At 44.9% G+C, this 19,960-nt stretch overlaps 1 protein-coding gene across 4 annotated transcripts in view; it reads right to left on the reverse strand.

The window, feature by feature from the left end:
- The window catches only part of LOC117561326 (E3 ubiquitin-protein ligase RNF31-like), a 180,365-nt gene that overhangs the window by 109,985 nt on the left and 50,420 nt on the right, over positions 1-19,960 (reverse strand). For all 4 annotated transcript variants that reach the window (XR_004571346.1, XM_034238625.1, XM_034238624.1 and 1 more), the window contains exons 5-9: positions 3,089-3,145; positions 2,628-2,823; positions 1,836-2,013; positions 1,042-1,175; positions 512-684 (exon numbers count right to left, since the gene is read on the reverse strand). Coding sequence is in view for 3 of the 4 variants with exons in the window: in XM_034238625.1 (XP_034094516.1) it covers positions 512-684; positions 1,042-1,175; positions 1,836-2,013; positions 2,628-2,823; positions 3,089-3,145 (738 nt within the window). In the remaining variant the exon portion in view is untranslated. The remainder of the gene's footprint in view (positions 1-511; positions 685-1,041; positions 1,176-1,835; positions 2,014-2,627; positions 2,824-3,088; positions 3,146-19,960) is intronic.

Below are 19,960 nucleotides of genomic sequence, written 5' to 3' on the forward strand. Positions count from 1 at the left end.
GCAACATCAGTACCAAGCAAGAGAGTTGTTTCCACAGCAGGGGATTTTGTAAACGCCCAAACATCCCAGCTTCTACCTGGAAATGTGGACATGCTCATATTCCTAAAAGATAACCTTGATGACGCTGAGTGAGTGAGTTAGAGTTGAGTTACTTGAAAAACCAAAGTGAAACTTGATTTATTCTATTGCAGGGTCTGATTATTATATTGTTGACACTTTACAATACTACTATCCTACTAAAATGCTGCACAAATCAGATTTATTATTCAAAAAAGAAAAACAATTCAAGTAAAAAAAAAAATTACAAAAAATAAATTCATTTTTTTCCTTTATTTTTCAATATCGCGATAAATATCGTACCGTGGACTTTTTATCGCAATATTATCGTACCGTGAGTTTTTGGTATCGTTACATCCCTGTAACACACAATGGTTTTTATTTGAACTGGAGACCAAGTTTCTGATCCTCACCTGCACACGCACGTACACACGCACACACACACTTAACTGACCTGGCTATCTGGGTCACCGGGCATGCCCAGTACTGGTGCTGGAGGTCTAGGGGGTGTGATTGGTGGGTGTGACGGGGTCACTGGAGGTCGTGTGGCTAAACGCGGTCTTTCACACACTTCACACAGAATACTGCTGGCTGCATTCACCATGGTGCAGCTCTTACACTGCCACTCTGAGAAGAACACACATACACAAGAACAAATTACAGTTTTCAAAATGGCCGTTAAGGCCGTCTTCTTTTCCACTCTTTCTTAATTAGAATTAGCTGTCAATACAACTCAACACTTTCTGCAGGTGTCAATATTAAAATAGAGTATTGCTTTCATAATTTAAATTACGAACAGCATTAACCAATACATCAAACATTTTTCAAGTTTACAAGGCTAACTTTTTCAAATGTGACCGCAGAAGAAGAAAGGGAAGGATAGAGGCTATAGATTTATTTTATTTGAGTTAATCTCAGTTTACGAAATAACACATAAGGGAGGTGGGACTGGATAGTGGAGATACACCAGGAGAAGAAACAGACCAGTGACAGTGGCAGGCTGAGATTCATCTGCTTTAGAGCTGATCAACTCCAAGCGAGGGCGCTCACACTCCTCACACAGCACGTTGTGGACAGAGTTGAATTTAGTGCAGTGCAGGCAACACCAGGTGGAAGAACTGAAACAGAAAGAGGGACTGTAAGACTTTTGTGTTAATTTGTATAGACTGAATATACTGACCATCCAGACATTGGTTTTGTTCACTCACTTATCATATCATCGTCCCAGTAGCACTAAGTTCTAGCACTTTGACTTCCATTGTGTTTTAATTGTCACTAATCTTTGCCGTGGTCAGCATTTACTGACTGTGTTCTAAAGATGTTTATGGGTTGAGCTTTTTGAGGGCAATATAAACCCTGAAAGGAAGCATAGTCTTGGCAATAGAAAACAGTATGTAGATTTGTAGGCATTTAATTTCCCTTTATTCCTAACAAAAATTATGATATAGTTTAACAAAAAACCTCCTGTCTAATTCACAGGAAGGACACACTTAACCAAAGCTGAGCAGTAAAATAAAATGACTCCTCAACCCTAGGAGGCGGACATATACACTTGTTGAGACCTTTAAATCAAAGTTTAAATATTTTTAAAGGAATCCTGAAGAGAGAGAAAAGTAAGGGATCATTTTGTTGATTTTGAAATGATCAGACAGATCATCTTAAATAATAGACCTCAGAATGCCGTGATTGGCCTTCAGAATCAAGTATTCATCAAAGCTGAGTAATAATTGATTTTGACTGAAAGCATTCAGAACTAGCACATATTCTATATTGCTAACCTGTGACTGTTTTTGTTTTGTGATGATGATGAAGATAACGAGGAAGAGACAGCTGTTCGTCGGTGGTTGGCCCTCTCTGGGTAGGAGTGGTACAGCCGGTCACACTCTGAGCACAGCCCCAGCAGGCAGGTGACGCAGTGGGCAGAGATCCGGAATATTCCACAGATAGTGCAGTTCTCTGAAACAGAAATGACCATTTACTGTACCAAACAAAGTGTAATCCGTGCAAACTCACAGTTCATTTGAAAGTTTTTTCTGAAGACGATTTGTTTGAGTAACCATAATCCTACTATCTGCTAAGGTTGCTAGCACAGACACCAATCAAATAAAAAGCTTATGAAGAAACTGTCTTTGTGTGATCTTTGTCATTAATACAACAGTATGCAGTCAGCCTATAATTATACAATAAACAAGCACAGCAAAGAAATGGGTCACTTTGCTGCATTTCTTCCACTCCGTCTCTTCAGGCAACCCTATCTCCAGCAAAAAAAATAATTAAACAAAACAGCACATTTAAATAAGTGTTTTTTTGTAAAGTTGGTTAGTCAAATCAGAACAGCAGTTTAAAGTTTAAAGTTAGTGTAACAAAAGACCTGCAGTAAAATGAATAACTTCTCCATATTTACGGAACAAAAGCTGTAATTGGTTGTCCCTCGTAACATGACATGTTACAATCACAATGTTCTGCATTCCAAAAGTCAAACTTTGTTTAGCTCTGGGAGCGCTGGTTGCGTGTCTTGATTGAAAACAAGTTAAACATGCATCAAACGCTCCTGTAGCTTTGTATCTTACCTGGGTGTTTGTTTGAGGAGGTGGAACAGACCTGGATGTTCCTGAGACTCTGATGGGTGGTTGACAGGGACTGGCCCTGGTTGCCCCCCCTCGAGGAGTGATGGTGGAGGGGGAGGGCCAGAGACTTCGCCTGACTGTCTGTGTGGCAGGAGGAGGGGAAGTGGCAGACCACAGCGTCAGTGTTGAGACCCACATCCTGAGAGGAGAGGAGAGAGGGAGCAATATCTGACACCACACGTCTTCATAAACTCCAAAACATCCGTCTTCAACACCTCCAAAACATTTCAACAAATGCAATGGCTGCATTAGATACAGCTTTCATTACCCATAAATGTTACCAGTAGCTCTAACGTTCTGTCACTCCACAGAAATATCCCCTTTGGCGGCCACAATTTGACTTTGAGGTCATGTGTTTGTGAATGAAGAGATGACAGATCTGAGGGCAGTTTGGTGGACTGTACCTTGTGTCTGAGTGTAGGGATGATTCTCTCATAGAACTCAGGGTGGGGATGAGCCTCCTGGGATCAAAACAAATGAAAATTGTTATTAAGCTTTTCAAGCCAAGTAAATGGTAACATGAATGTAGATATGACAAAACAACCGTCATCGACTGTACAATTATTACTATTTCACAATAACACTGACATTAATATAGGGCCCTGGCCAACTTGTGGCCCCACGCAAAGTTATGTGATGAGGCCCCTTGTGTCGCGAGCGTCAACGGGTGGGGGACGGGGGGTTGTGGGGTGGGTGGGGCTACTGGAGCACGTGCCGGAGCCTCGCAGCGGCGAAACTGTGGCGTGCTTACAGTAATTATAAATCATAAAGGTGCGCCTCATTTGCGCTTCGGATGAGGCTCCCTCCGCAAGATGAGGCCCCCTCTGCGAGGTGAGGCCCACTCCGCAAGGTGAGGCCCCACGCAATCTGCGTGATCTGCGTACCTGCATTAATATCATAAAGAGGGTGGTTCCATTTGCCAGATTGGTAACGTTGAGGCTCCAAACTAAATAAATGATATCAACATGGCTGAAATGAAACGGCAAGACACACACACAAACATGCTTACAATACAGGCATGCATCTGTGTCTACATCCTTTGCTTCCTTGCGTATCGGCTCTTTTCATAAAACTGAGGTAAATGTTTTTGGACACATGGAGGAGCGTATTAAAAGTCAGCGCTGAACTTCAATTGGCAATGTTCAAAACAACAGATAAAGCCAGAAATCTAGGTGTAGTTATAGACTCTGACCTGAATTTCAACAGTCACATTAAACCACTTACTAAGTCAGTCTACTATCACTTTAAGAATATATATAGGATTAAAAGACTAATGGCGGGGACTTCCGGTGGAGCAAGATGGAATAGGCAGTGTCGAATCTAGCTCCCTCCCGTAACTTTTATTCATTAACTATTTTAAATCCCCATAGTTTTGCCTTTGGCCATCTCCAGGTGGATAATTATTCCTCTCTGAACACTCTGGTGCTGGATTATGGCTTCCAAGCAGCAGAGATCGGGCAAGAAGGAGCAGTCTACCGTGCTGGCATCGAAAGTTTGGAATCGATGTGTGCTAAGCTAGCTGAGAATAATACCAAGCTACAAGCTAAGTTGTTGGACCTCGAGTCTCGCAGCCGCCATAACAATATCAGGATCATTGGTCTACCTGAGTCCATCGAAGGGCCTCACCCCTCCACCTTATTTTCGGAACTTCTGGCTGAGGTCCTTGGTGACAGCATTTTTGAGTCTCCACCGGAGTGTGACAGAGCGCACCGTACACTCTCCAACAAGCCAGGACCGGGTCAGAGACCGAGACCCGTGGTCATCAGGCTCCACAGATTCCAGCAGAAAGATAAGATCATCCGTGAGGCCAGAGCTAAGAGAGGCAAGCTGCAGTACCGTGGGACCCCCATTGCAATCTACGAGGATTATCCTTCTGAGATAGTGGAGCAGCGCAGGGAATACCAAGAGGTGATGTCTGAACTTTACCAACGGGGCTTCAAGCCCGCACTACTTTTCCCTGCGAGGCTTAACATCACACTGAAGGATGGGGCCAGGAAGAGACTTTCCTCCGTTTCTGAGGCCAAGGACTTTATTGCAGCTAACCGATCTGGTATCGGCTCTCATGGCTCCTCCTCCGCCTGACTGCTGCGGTTTGGTAACGTTAGCCCAGTGTACTAGCCTTACTGGCTACCTAAGTAACTTGTCTGACCTATTAGTTCACATGGGTGCTAATTATGCCGTTAAAACACAGACAGACATGTGTGTTTTTCCACGGCTAGACTTCTTATATTTTCCTTCTTTTTTTTTTTCTTGCCATTATGAATGCCTGTTGATAGGTCACACAACATGTATCACGCAGAGTATCGCTTTTGCCTCTAGAGGCAGCCACAGCTCCATTGATGTGGAGCTGTTGCACTAGCTTATTTTCTTGTCCACCTGTGCCTTTACCATTCAGAGATTTCTTTTGCACTTTATTTTATTTCCTATTATGTCTCATTTAGGGTATCTGTATGGATAAAATACATTGTATTTACTTGTTGGACCGGCTGTTCATGCTGATTTTTACTGCACTGTGTTCTCTTCTCTGTTCTCTGTGGTTTGGTATTGGCATAGATTTATCTGCATACTATTTGACAATTTCATATTCACTTACCCATCCACTTGTTCTGTGTGGGATAATATGGGGATGGTTTACTGTTTAGATAGGGACTAGGCCCTCGGAAGACTAGTGTTAGTGTAATTACAAGCGTTAGTGTAATTACATAGATCTAAGCCAGAGTGCTTGATTATGCTGTGCATTTTGGGTTTAGCTATAGGTATGGCCACATGGATTTTTTTGGGGGTTTTTTGTTTTGTTTTTGTTATTATCATTACTATTATTATTTTTTGTCATCCTCTCTTCTCTTTCTCCTGTGTATGCAAGACAGTGTTTGTCCAGGTAAACTTGTGTTTGAGGAACTTCCTAGATGGTGTCTGCCATGACAACGACAGGTAGAGGAGTGCGCCTGATTTCCTGGAATACTAAGGGCATGAACAACGCTACTAAGATTGGTAAGGTAATGACACGGCTGCAACATCTGAATGGTAGGGGTGTAACGGTATCCGTATTCGTCCCGTACCGTCACGGTTCGGACGTCACGGTTCGGCACTTGCAGTCACACGGCGAATACGCCTTTTTTTACGAGTGGGAAAAAAGTCTGTCACTCAGGGCAGTATTACACTATATATAATCCAGGGGGCGGTATTGCGCCTAAAAGCCAGCCGCCCGTAAATAACAAATGAAGAACAAGAACAAAACACAACAAAACGAACACAATATATGAAGAAGAAAAGTTAGTAGCTATGGCGAGTTCACACAACACACAGGAGCTAGAAGACCCACCTGCTTCTTTTAAATCAGGTGTGTGGGAACATTTCGGGTTCCCTGTGGACTACAACAATGATGGGGTGCGAGTTGTGGATCGGACGAGGACGGTGTGTCTGCGTTGTTCGACAGCGGTGCGGTATGCTAGTGGTAACACGTCAAACATGCTCAATCACATCCGAGTCTGACTCAGTCCCCAGCGAGAGGGTTTTCTCGACGGCAGGTGACATAGTTGATAGTTACCGCCAACAGATCTGCCCTCACTACTGACAACGTAGACAAACTCATCTTTTTGAAGAAAAACTTGAAAATAGAGTAAAGCTTGAGTACCTTTATTTAGGCATAATGGCCTCACACACTCACAGTTAATTACAAATGTTAGACATTGCTCCTAAAGGTACAGATTTTATTTTGTTTTATATTATTGTATTTATTTTATATTTTGACATCAGGAGATGTTATGAAGCTTAGCGCAAGTTCAAGAAGGAAGACCATACCCCCTGGTGTTACACGTCACTGCAAGCTCTTCTCCCATTAAGTAATCAGGGGCGGTACTCCCCAGCTAGCAATCATTGCACCTGCTAAACCCTTTAAATCTGCTCTTCCCTCTCTGTCAGTTGTCATTTCAGGTGTCAACGCACAAGTGTACGCGTCACGGTGTTCATGGTTAAGCCAAGCAGCAGCAGGGCTTTGTCCCAGCTGAGGGCTTCGTTCCAGCTCCAGGCATTTATTCATCAGCTCCGCAGTATCGCGGATTAAGCTACAGGCGGCGTTCCCCAGTCGGGTAGCGGGTCAGCCGGCCGTCCCGCAAGCCCGGACGCGGGAGGAAAAGACAAGGAAATCGGGCTCCATGGAAGTTCCTCCGGCCTAATGGGAATGGCTACTTCACGCAAACAACTGACGTACGCTTCAGTCTCTTGAGAAGGCATCACTGGCATCAGGGCCGCCTAATGCGGCGCTTCCGGCTTCACGCGGAACGGGTCCTCATCACATGCGGAGTTTTACCCATTCTGGCTTCAACTACAACCCCTCCTGCAGGCAGGCAGGGCTTAAGCTATCCCATTGAAGCTATTCCTCCTGCGCTCACTTCAACAGGCGTCAGGGTAACGTTGGCAAAGGCAGTTGCAACAAATTCACGAGATGTTTCGTATATTGTTACGACATTTGGGTCATGCAGAGTGAGATCGCTACCCTTAAGAGAGGGGTGTGGCGTGTGCATGTGTGCATGGGCATGGTATGAGCGAGCGGGATACATGTTTTCTAGAAATAAACGAGGCAGCAGAAAAAAGGAAGGTCTGTGATCTTGCGAAATCTATCTTGCGAAACAGGAGAGCTAAATAATGCAACGACCTCCCAAGAAGAGCTCGCCTCTCTCCAGTCTTTCCGATAAAATGAGTTATTGAACCAGAAGCGTGTTGCTTCTGCCCTGGGAGAGGACAGAGAGTCACCCCCCCCCCCCGTTTCCTCGACTACGGTCTGGGAGCCGACAGGAAGTTCAACACTATGCATTGCTACCTCTAGTCAGGGTTAAGGTGAGCTTCAGGCAGTGTTGGGGGTAACGTGCTACAGTATGGAGTTTCAGTAACGTATTACTTGCATTACTAATGCAGTCGGGTAATTACTCATTACAATGCTCAGTAACTAAACGCAGGTTCAAGCTTCAACACAGCGTTTCCTGAAATTAATGGCGTTTCGTAGGGCTTCTTTTCCTCAATGAACAAGTCGCTGCACATTATCCTGTTTATGACCAGATACTAAATAAATTAGGAATTCACTCCCAATATTAATTTAATGATTATTGACTAAATGATCGGTTTTCTCTTTTTCTTCTCCACTAAGAATATTCCATTTCTTGGTGCACCAACGGCTAGATCTGCGACAACAACATCTCCTTGGCTGCAAGGCAAGTTTATTTATATAGCACTTTCAATACAAGGCAATTCAAATTGCTTTAAAAAATGAAAGACATTAAGAAATGGCATTTAAAATCAGTCATTTAAAAGGAAGCTAATAAAATAAACATTAAAAGAAAAAGTACATGGATCAAAGTACAGTGCAGTCTAAGATATGAATAGTTCAATTAAAAGCAGCGACAAAAGAAAAGTCTTCAGCCTGGATGTAAAAGTAGTCAGAGTTGCAGCGACTAAGGGTGCAACAACTAATCGACTAATCGATCAAATCGATTACCAAATTAGTTGCAACTAATTCAGTCGTCGATTCATTGTGACGTCAGCAGTGTGTTTACGTGCGTAAGCTCCAACGTTATTGGTCTTTTTATCAGTACCGGAGACATTTATAAATATATGTCATGTTTATTGCTACAAAAAAAAAAAACATTATATCGCAGTCTAGTGTCACAACTCGTTCTAATATGCAAAGGACAAACAAATGCGCCTATGATGTATTTTCGATCAGATGAGATCTCTCTCCCCCATCGCGAGGGGACGGGGCAGTTTACACACACAGCTGCTACATGTAGCGGAGCACACTGCGGAGGTGGCGGAGAGAACGCGCTCCGAGGCGTGGTTAACTTCACCCGCTTCGACGTGGAGAATGCTCGTTGCCAAAGTGCAATAAGAGTTTATCATGTAAGGGCGTAACACGAGCACTTTGTCTAAACATTTAGCAAAAGTGCTCCACATCCAGACGGAGGAATGCACCGGGTTCCACTGTCTTTCTAGCAGCTCCGTAGCTCCATTCACGAGTAACGTTCCCACGTCAGATGTTATGTATGCTAGCAGCAACACACAGAGTAACTACATTATACAAACTCGGTTAATGATTAGAGGTAACTGAGTATTTATTAGTTTCAATTTCAGCTTTTCTGTTTACAGCCTGTCGACAGATTACTTAATACAATTCGGTAAATGCTCAGGGCAATCTCGATGACAAGGTCAATGTTCCCCCCTTTCTACGCACGGAGATAATGTAATCTAATAGCGTGCAGGCCAAGGCTGGCTCTTCAAAGCAGATATTACGACGCGCTTTAATGTTCCCATCATCGTTCAGCGGAACTCTTTCAGCCTTAAGTCAAGTAGGAGAAACTATGCGTGCACCGGCTATTCGGGTAATAATATTAATAGCGTCTCTCCCCAGTTCAAATCACCCACTGCTCAGGGAGATCTCCTAATGCGTTGCCTTCACGCATCTAGCGTTCAAATACAACATTACTAAACTACAACTCCGCTCAACTGGGAAAAGAGAAGAAGAAACAGAAGAGACTCCTCCAGGAGCACAGCGTTCCTAATCATGAGGAACTACAGGCCCAGTCTCACACCGGAGTTCCTAGCCATCACATCAAGCTCATGGTATTATCGTTCCTCTAACCAACTGCGTGCATCCACATAAACGTCTTCAACGACAGTTGCTCTTCCTCACCGGGCAACCGTACTTTGCATGCGGATTCTTCGGCACGCATCATCTCCCGTTTCCTGGACGTGACATCCTCCGGCCTCACGACGACCGTGTTTTCCCCGACTTAAGGACGTGCACTGCACATCCTCCGTTTTGGGGGGGATATCTGCATGAGATCATTCAGATTTCCACTATTTCTACACATTTATTATCACACTTGCTGGATCTAACACTAGTGTCCCTCCATCATCCTCACTTCAGATGATAGAAGACAGTCTTAATCACTCAATCAGCTCATCAGCATCTATGACTCATCCCGGCACACTTAACGCTAATTAAGATATACTATATCATGGGCCATGTCTCAGTATTTAACTAAGTGTACGTCTTTTCTGCGTGCATCCGGCACTTCATTCATATTCTCGGGTTCATGCTCACTTGGCTCGTGGTAAACCAGGTTACGATATTCATGCATCACCGTACTCAAGCTAACAGCTCTCGGGCATTATATCGTCTACATCTCCCTCTTCACCGGACATCGGCTCGTGCCGCCAATCAAGATCTCTTCAGTTTACCTATGGTAAATATGCATATAACTAATAGCATATCAGGGCTTTCGTTCAGACAGGTGCAGCCATTCAAGGCATATCTCCCTCCTCCCTGCCAACTCGGACGGTGGTCCTCCTCCGCCTTCATATCCCACATTCGCCCGGACATCCGTGCGTGCTGGCCATCCAAGGTCCGAACACTAAACGGTATTTATACATACAACTGGTGGTGGTCTTAGCAAGTCAGCACATGTACGTGTCACCGTGTTCATGTTTAAACACTTCATATCGTCGTGACCTTCAGGTTCGCTCGTATTGAATCCTGCCGCGCAGGTTGCGGCCAGTGGGTCCGCATTATGTTTAAACCCTGCACGTGCAGGGCGAGTAGGTCAGTGTCATGTTTAACCCTGTGTGTACAGGTTGCGGCCTATGGGTCAGCATTTGTTTAACCCTGTGTGTGCAGGTTGCGGCCTATGGGTCAGCATTTGTTTAACCCTGTGTGTACAGGTTGCGGCCTATGGGTCAGCATTTGTTTAACCCTGTGTGTGCAGGTTGCGGCCTATGGGTCAGCATTTGTTTAACCCTGTGTGTACAGGTTGCGGCCTATGGGTCAGCATTTGTTTAACCCTGCGTGTGCAGGTTGCGGCCTATGGGTCAGCATTTGTTTAACCCTGTGTGTACAGGTTGCGGCCTATGGGTCAGCATTTTGTTTAACCCTGTGTGTACAGGTTGCGGCCTATGGGTCAGCTTTTGTTTAACCCTGTGTGTACAGGTTGCGGCCAGCGGGTCAGCGTCATGTTTAACCCTGCGCGTGCAGGTTGCGGCCGGTGGGTCAGCGTCATGTTTAACCCTGCGCGTGCAGGTTGCGGCCAGTGGGTCAGCATCGTCTAATCCAACATGCAGGCGCTAAGCATGGTTGGCGTTCACATTAACCCTACAGTTATTCCGACAATCTCATCATGTCCCTGTGTTATCTCATTTCATCCACAGATCTCCTCAATCAGCCAGCAAGGTAAGAAATGCTTCACATCTCAGCACTTCTTACTTCTCTTCTCTTTGGGGGTTCATCTGAGCGGTTTTCCCCTCCTGAATGATATCCTACAAAACCGGGGCCTAATCTCCAAACATCAGTTGATTCATTGTTGTAATCTGTCAATCATAATTTTCTATACCACGTGTCCGGTATTAAACATGTATTTCATACATCACGTCTCTCATGATTGAAATGAAGCTTAGCGCAAGTTCAAGAAGGAAGACCATACCCCCTGGTGTTACACGTCACTGCAAGCTCTTCTCCCATTAAGTAATCAGGGGCGGTACTCCCCAGCTAGCAATCATTAAACCTGCTAAACCCTTTAAATCTGCTCTTCCCTCTCTGTCAGTTGTCATTTCAGGTGTCAACGCACAACCCGCCTCCACCCCTTCGCCTGCTGTCTCCTAATTCAGGGCCAAGCTAATCCTTCTTCCTCCAGACCAGACCGAACCATTATCACCACCACCAGTGTCTAGACCCCGGGGGGTTCATCGGAGCGGTTTTCCCCTCCTGAATGATATCCTACAAACCGGGGCCTAATCTCCAAACATCAGTTGATTCATTGTTGTAATCTGTCAATCATAATTTTCTATACCACGTGTCCGGTATTAAACATGTATTTCATACATCACGTCTCTCATGATTGAAATACAGTTCTGTATTGCCTTTTATTGATTGTGATTGAAACACTTTCTTATTATTTATTTTAATATTTTCAAGACATTCTTTTTAGTTGTACAGCTTATTTAACCTTTTTGTTTGACATCAGCCAATATAAATACTATGGCCATCTGAGTGTGTGTGTTACTGTTTGTGTTTTGTTTTTAACTGTGTAATACAGTTAATGATTCCAAATGTTAGAGTTCCTTATTTTCATAACAAAACTTGCACGACTGTTACAAATAAATAACAGCAAAAAAAATTATGCATTTGGGACTTTTCTTTGCTTTTCCTTGTTGTACCGAAACCGTACCGAACCGTGACCCCCAAACCGAGGTACGAACCGAACCGTGACTTCTGTGAACCGTTACACCCCTACTGAATGGAGATGTCATATTCCTGCAGGAAACTCATCTTAAATCTTCTGATACCCTTCGTATTAAAAGGGCATGGATGAGTCACTTGTTCCACTCAAAATTCTCCCACAAAGCCAGAGGGGCAGCAATTATTATTCACAAGAATGTCAGATTTGAATTGACAAATTCGATATCAGATCCTAATGGTCGTTATGTCATAGTTTCAGGCATGCTACAGAACACACCAGTGATACTAGCTTCTATCTACGCTCCCAATTGGGATGATGGTAATTTTTTTGTGAACCTCTTTGCTCAAATTCCAAACGCCGACAACCATCGTATTATTATGGCTGGTGACTGGAATTTGGTCCAGGGCGTGAGTCTCGACAGGTCATTGCTCACACAAGCCACTCTCTCCAATTCGGCCAAGGTAGTAATGCACAATGCATCACGATTAGGACTCTCAGACCCCTGGAGATGTATTAACCCGCAAAGTAGAGCATTTTCCTTCTTCTCGCATAGGCACCACACTTTTTCACGAATTGATTTATTTTTACTCGATAACAATTTGATTCATCTAGTTAATTCATAAGAATACCATCCGATAGCCATCTCAGATCATTCTCCCACCTCGGTTGACATTAATTTCCCTCTTGGTATGTCCCCCCCTCCATTATGGAAATTCAATTCTCCCCTGCTGTCAGACAGTGAATTTAGAGACTATCTTTCCACTCAGATTTCTTCCTACATTGAAATTAATGACACTTCCGACGTTAGTAGCGGTATTCTTTGGAAGGCTCTTAAGGCCACTGTGCGGGGACAGGTCATTTCGTACACTTCACATAAGAGAAAAGATGAAAAGGCTTTCAGAAATCTGTGTTGAGCTTCGCTTACTCGATGAAACATACTCCTCCTCTCCCTCTCCTTTTCTCTATAAAAAACGCCTCCTGCTACATTCAGAACACGACCTTCTGATGACAGGCATTGTTGAGAGACAACTGAGACAGTGTAGGCAGCGTTACTTTGAGCAGGGCGACAAAGCTGGTAGACTCCTAGCTCAACAAGCTCGTGCGTCCAGATTGATTCCCCAAATCAGATTGTCCGATGGCAACCTTACTTCTAACCCAGCTGATATTAACAGGTCTTTCTCGGAATTTTACACCAATCTCTACACTTCGGATTGTCCCCCGATCCCTGCCACGACCCCCAATCCTCTTGACTCCTTAATTTACCCCAAAATTAACGAGAACATCGCTAGCGAATTGGGCGGCCCCATCTCCACCCTTGAGATTATGCAATAAAATCTATGCAAAGTGGGAAGTCTCCTGGGCCTGACGGCTATACAGTTGAATTCTATAAGGCATATTCTTCCAAGTTAGCCCCGATTTTGGCTAGGATGTACAATGACTCTCTCCAGACAGGCCGATTGCCAGAAACGTTGTCCATTGCGTAGATCTCCTTGCTTCTCAAGAAAGACAAAGATCCTACTTTGTGTGGCAGTTACAGACCAATCACTGTTAAATGTGGACTGTAAGATACTGGCCAAAATACTGGCTATCCGCCTCCAACGTGTATTGCCAGATATAATTTCGCTGGACCAAACAGGCTTTATGGTGAGGAGACACTCTTTTTTTAACACAAGGAGGTTGCTCAATATCATTTTCTCACCTTCCTCTAACACCCCCGCAGTCATAGTGACACTTGACGCAGAGAAGGCCTTCGATAGGGTTGAGTGGGGTTTCCTATTTTCTAGTCTTGATACATATGGTTTCGATTCCCAATTTATTTCCTGGATTAAACTCCTATATTACATTACATTGCATTTAGCTGACGCTTTTATCCAAAGCGACTTACAATAAGTGCGTTCGACCAACAAAATACAAACTTGAGGAAAACAGAATCATATAAGTACATCAGGCTTCATAGAGCAAAAACATTTCAAGTGCTACTCAACTGGCTTTAGATAAGCCAGCCCTTTATTAGTATATAAGTGCTTTGTTAATAGTTCTATCGCTCGAAGTGGAGTCGAAAGAGATGAGTTTTCAGTCTGCGCCGGAAGGTGTGTAAGCTATCTGCTGTCCACCATTTTGGAGCCAGGATAGCAAACCCACGTGTTTTTGCTGATGGGAACTTGGGTCCCCTTCGCAGCGAGGGTGCAGCGAGCCGTTTGGTTGATGCAGAGCGGAGTGCACGTGCTGGGGTGTACGGTTTAACCATGTCCTGGATGTAGGAAGGGCCAGATCCATTCGCAGCATGGTACGCAAGTACCATGCTGCGAATGGTCTTGTCAAGTGGATTCTAGCAGTTATCGGAAGCCAGTGAAGGGAGCGGAGGAGCGGCGTGGTGTGGGAGAATTTAGGAAGGTTGAAGACCAGGCGAGCAGCTGCATTCTGGATGAGCTGCAGAGGTCGGATGGCACATGCAGGTAGACCAGCCAGGAGGGAGTTGCAGTAGTCTAGGCGTGAGATGACGAGAGCCTGGACCATAACCTGCATCGCTATCTGGGTCAGCTGGGGATGCATCCTCCTGATGTTGTAAAGCATGTATCTGCAGTAGCGGGTTGTAGCAGCGATGTTTGCAGTGAAGGACAGGTTGTTATCTAGGGTTACACCCAGATTCCTTGCAGTCTGAGTCGGGGAAACAACAGAGGTGCCAATGTTGATTGTTCGGTCAAGAGTGGGACAATCTTTTCCCGGAAGGAAAAGCAGTTCAGTCTTGTCAAGGTTGAGCTTGAGGTGATGATCAGACATCCACTGAGAGATGTCAGCTAGACAAGCAGAGATGCGTGCGACGACCTGGGTCTCTGAGCGGGGAAAGGACAGAATTAATTGGGTGTCGTCAGCGTAGCAGTGGTATGAAAAACCGTGCGGGCTAATGACTGATCCGAGCGAGTTTGTGTACAAGGAGAAGAGGAGGGGACCAAGAACAGAGCCCTGAGGGACCCCTGTAGTTAATTGACAAGGGTCGGACTCGGACCCTCTCCAAGTAACCCTGTAGGTACGGTCTTTGAGGTATGAGGTGAGGAGGGAAAGTGCAGAGCCTGAAACTCCAAGATCTTGGAGAGTGCGAAGGAGGATCTGATGGTTCACCGTGTCGAATGCAGCAGACAGGTCCAAAAGGATGATGACAGAGGAGAGGGAGGCTGCTTTAGCCGTGTGCAGTTCCTCAGTGACAGCAAGGAGGGCAGTTACTGTGGAGTGACCTGCCTTAAAACCAGACTGGTGCGGATCCAGAAGGTTGTTCTGATGGAGATAGCAGGAGAGTTGTTTAAAGACAGCGCGTTCAAGTGTTTTAGACAGGAACGGGAGGAGAGAGACAGGCCTGTAGTTTATAACATCAGACGGGTTGAGAGTGGGTTTCTTTTGGAGAGGGTTTACTCTTGCCTCCTTGAGACTGTTTGGAAAGTGACCAGAAGTTAGAGAAGTGTTGATGAAATGGGTGAGAAACGGTAGAATATCAGGAGCGATAGTCTGAAGGAGGTTTGAAGGGATAGGGTCCAGAGGACAGGTGGTAGGGCGGGCAGAGGTAATGAGGGTAAGAACCTCACTTGGAGAGAGAGGGGAAAAGGAGGTCAGTGTGTGGGTGAAAGGAGGGTCTGGTGACCCAGCGGTGAGAAGAGGTGAGTCAGAAAAAGAAGAGCGAATATCATCAACCTTTTTTTCAAAGTGGTTAACAAAGTCGCTTGACAGAAGGGAGGAGGGGGAAGGGGCTTTGGGGGGGTCCAGGAGGGTGGAGAAGATGGAAAATAGTTTTTTGGGATTGGAATAGGAAGATTGGATCTTATCTTGAAAGAAAGTGCTTTTTGCCTGAGAGATCGAAGCAGAGAAAGAGGAGAGGAGAGCCTGATAGGTTAGGAGGTCGTCACGGTGTTTGGATTTCCACCATTTCCGCTCTGCTGCCCGAAGGACGGTTCTATTAGCACGCAGTGCATCATTTAGCCAGGGAGCAGGAGGGGACTGACGAGCCTGCCGAGATGTGAGAGGACAGAGAGAGTCTAGAGAGGATGAGAGAGTAGAGAGGAGAGTTTCTGCAGCAGAGTTTGGAGGTAGTAGTTGGAACGAGTCCGAGGAAGGGAGGGCTGAGAGCACCGATGAGGCAAAGGTAGAGGGGGAGAGGGAACGAAGGTTACGGCGGACAGGTGCAGGATGAGAAGAGATTAGTTTGTTATGTTTGGAAAGGGGTAGAGAGAATGAAATGAAGAAGTGATCGGATGTGTGGAGCGGGTTTACAGAGAGGTTAGAAGTAGTGCAGTTCCTTGAGAATATGAGATCAAGGACATTGCCAGCTTTATGAGTTGGTGGGGACGGAGACAGTGAGAAAGCAAAGGCAGTTAACAGAGATGTTAGTTCGTCTATCTTCCCTGTCTGGAGGTTGAAGTCTCCGAGACGTACAGCGGGAGGGCCAGTTTCAGGGATGTGTGAGAGGAGATGATCTAATACCTCCAAGAAGTCCCCCAAGGCGCCTGGTGGACGGTAGAGAACAACAATGGTTAATTGTATAGGATGGGTTACTGTGACGGCATGGAATTCAAAGGTGAAAGGAGTGAAGTTAGGTAGCTTGAAGAGGGAAAAGCTCCATTTGGGAGAGAGCAGGAGACCAGTGCCACCTCCTCTGCCAGTGGGTCTGGGTGTATGGGAGAAGGAATATGCTGTGGAGAGAGCTGCTGGGGTGGATGTGTTGGATGGAGTAATCCACGTCTCAGTGAGAGCAAGGAAATCCAGAGACTGCAGGGAAGCGTAGCCAGAAATGAAGTCAGCCTTAGGAACAGCTGACTGGCAGTTCCACAGGCCGCCTGAAACTAGATGTTGGATCTCAGTGGAGCATTTGGGATAGACGAGAGCAGGCCGGTTATATCGATTACGAGATACACGGGGCCAGTGATAATTGCGAGAAGACACATAAACAGGAATGGAGAAAATACACATGATTATAGCATGAGGGGCTAAACAACCAAATAAAATAAAACACCAGCGATACTTTCAGCTATATGCCTCTCCATCTGCCTCTGTACACACTAATGGCATTCGATCTCTCCCTTTCTCTCTCCAACGTGGTACTCGCCAGGGGTGTCCTCTTTCGCCGCTGTTGTTCAATATAGCCATCTCGCTATCTGGCTCAGAAGCCATGATAGGTTTGAGGGCATTACGCGTCATGGCATTGTTCATAAACTGTCTCTATATGCTGATGACCTTCTTCTTATGATCTCGAACCCCTTATCCTCTCTCCCCCCCATACTGTCGATTTTAGATCAATTTGGCAGTGTATCAGGTTACAAACTAAGCATTCAAAAGAGCGAAGTATTTTTTGTAAATAAAATGGCAGAGGCACTTCCCCAATCCCTATTCCCCTTTAAAAGGGCTGTGGAGGGGTTCAAATACTTGGGGGTGTTTGTTGCAAACTCTTTTAAAGACCTGTTCCCTAAACACTTTCAGCCTCTAGATAAATGCAAAGCCGATATGTCTAGGTGGGCCTCCCTTCCCCTGTCTCTTGCGGGTCGCGTCAACCTTATAAAGATGGTCATCCTGCCAAAGTTTATTTTCCTTTTCCAACACATCCCAGTGCGCATCAATACATCTGTTTTCCCTGATCTTGATAAGCAGTTGAATGCGTTCATCTGGAACAACAAGCCTGCACGTATTAGAAGGTTGTGTCTCCAACTCCCTAAATCAGAAGGGGGCCTGGCGCTCCCCAACTTTCGCCACTATTACTGGGCCTCTAATATTAACAAACTCCTCTATTGGGCTAACTATAACCTTTCAGACCCCTGCCCACCTTGGGTACATATCGAGCAGTCATCTTCTGCTCTGCTATAATCTGCTCTCAGCTCCCTGTAGCAACCCATAAACATTTGAGTAACCCAATTGTTACTAGCACCTTAAGCATTTGGCTCCAATTCAGGAAACAGCACAGGTTACATAGAGCTTCGGTTCACGCCCCAATTTCAAACAATCACCTATTCTCCCCATCGTGTACTGACCCGGCCTTCCGCGTTTGGTCGAACAATGGTCTCGCAACGGTCTCGCAACGCTTAATGACCTTTACGAGGATGGAGTCTTTTCATCCTTTGAGTCCCTTTCAGTCAAATTCAACCTGCCCAACAGTCATCTCTTCTTCGTTTTTTCCAAATCAGGCACTTCATCCAAAAGCAATTTCCCCATTTTCCTAACCGCCCCCCCCCGAATCGCCAATTGATACATTTCTCACACTCGACCCTGATCAAAAGCGCTTGGTTTCAGTTCTCTATGGTCAGATTGGTTCCCTGAGTCCGGACCCTATGGTGCCTCTTAAGGAACTCTGGGAGCGTGATCTAGGTAGCAACATTTCCGATGATCAATGGAGTGACATTCTCATCCTAGTCCATACATCATCTATCTGTGCTAGACATGGCCTACTTCAGTGTAAGGTGCTCCACAGAGCTCACTTTACTAATGCTAAGCTGGCTAAAATATTCTCAGATCGGAGTGATGCCTGCACCAGATGCAATCAATCCCCAGCTGACCATCTGCACATGTTCTGGACTTGCCCGAGGTTGGACACATTTTGGTCTGACATATTTGGAACCATTGAGTGGGCCTTTAACACAAAGATAGACCCTAATCCTATGACTGCACTGTTCGGCCTTCCTCCATCTGAGAATATGCCCATTACTATACGCCGTGTCATTGCCTTCACCATTCTATTAACTAGACGCTCTATTCTCTTAAAATGGATACATGCTTCCCCACCAACACATGATCAGTGGATACGTGATGTCTTACAATGCCTTCAGATGGAGAAGTTAAGATTCTCATTAAAAGGATCTCTGAAATCCTTCCATACTACCTGGAACCCACTATTAGGCCTTATCAAAGAACTCCCTATCACTTCTGACGCTGAGTCGCAGGTAGCTCTCTGAAAGGAAATAAATTAAATAAAGGTGACCATTCATATTACTGTTCTTCCGCCATGACCCTTTGTCTTTTGCCCTAGACTACTCTTCTATATTTCCTTTTCCCTCTTAATGAAACCCTTTTTCCTCACCAAGACGACAATGTTTACTATTATTTTCTTCCCTTATACCGGATTCTTACAGACTGTTTTCGCTCTCGACTTTCTTTTTATTTATTTGTATTTGTATGATTATTATTATTATTATTATTATTATTTATGTTTTACTTATGATTTTATCTGACTTATTCAGTTATTTTACTATTTGGGGCCAACCATACCTGTGGGTGGGGGGGTTAAATGAAAAAAACAAAAAACAAACTGTAAACAAGGACTCTCTACAAACCTTGAAGTGAATATGGAGCAATACATTACTTTATTTTATTTTCAAGGAGGTCCTTTGTAATGATCCCCATTGTCTACATTTGCTAACTGTAACATCTGTACTGTTTTGTATTGATTACTACTGTTCTTACTTCTTGTCATTTGCTGGATTATGACTTGTTTTCAATAAAAAGATTTGTAAAAAAAAAAGAAAAAGACTAATGGCGGGACTTCCGGTTGAGCGGCCATGCTGGTAGCAGAGTAACTTAACAGCTCCCCCCAAATTAATATCTAAAGCCCCTGTAACTTGGCTCTAAAGTGTTTTCAGTTTATTAAAATCACAGTGGGGGCACATAAGATGCCTAAAAGTCAGCTGAAGAAATCAAACCACGATAAAGTTCCGGACAGCAAGCCGTGAACAACAAGCCCCTCGTCGAAGAGAGAGGAGCTAGCAGGAGCGCTAGCTTTAGCCAGCGAGACACCGAAGGGCAACGTGAGGAGGGAAACATGGCGAACCTGGAAGTGATTCTTCAAGAATTGAGAGAGTTTCGCCAAGAAAACTGTGAGAAGCTGCGGGACATCAAGGAGGATATAAATAAGACAAACAATAGGATTGATGAAGCTGAAGAGAGAATTGCGAAAGAGAGATTAGAAAGCGTGGAGGGCGCGGTGTCGGAGCTACAGACACACATGGAAGCCAGGCTAACGGACCAGGAGGGCCGATCCAGAAGAGACAATATTAGGATACACAGTATCTGTGAAGGGGCTGA

This window comes from Gymnodraco acuticeps, unplaced genomic scaffold (genome assembly GCF_902827175.1).
Source record: "Gymnodraco acuticeps unplaced genomic scaffold, fGymAcu1.1, whole genome shotgun sequence".
NCBI lineage: Eukaryota > Metazoa > Chordata > Actinopteri > Perciformes > Bathydraconidae > Gymnodraco > Gymnodraco acuticeps.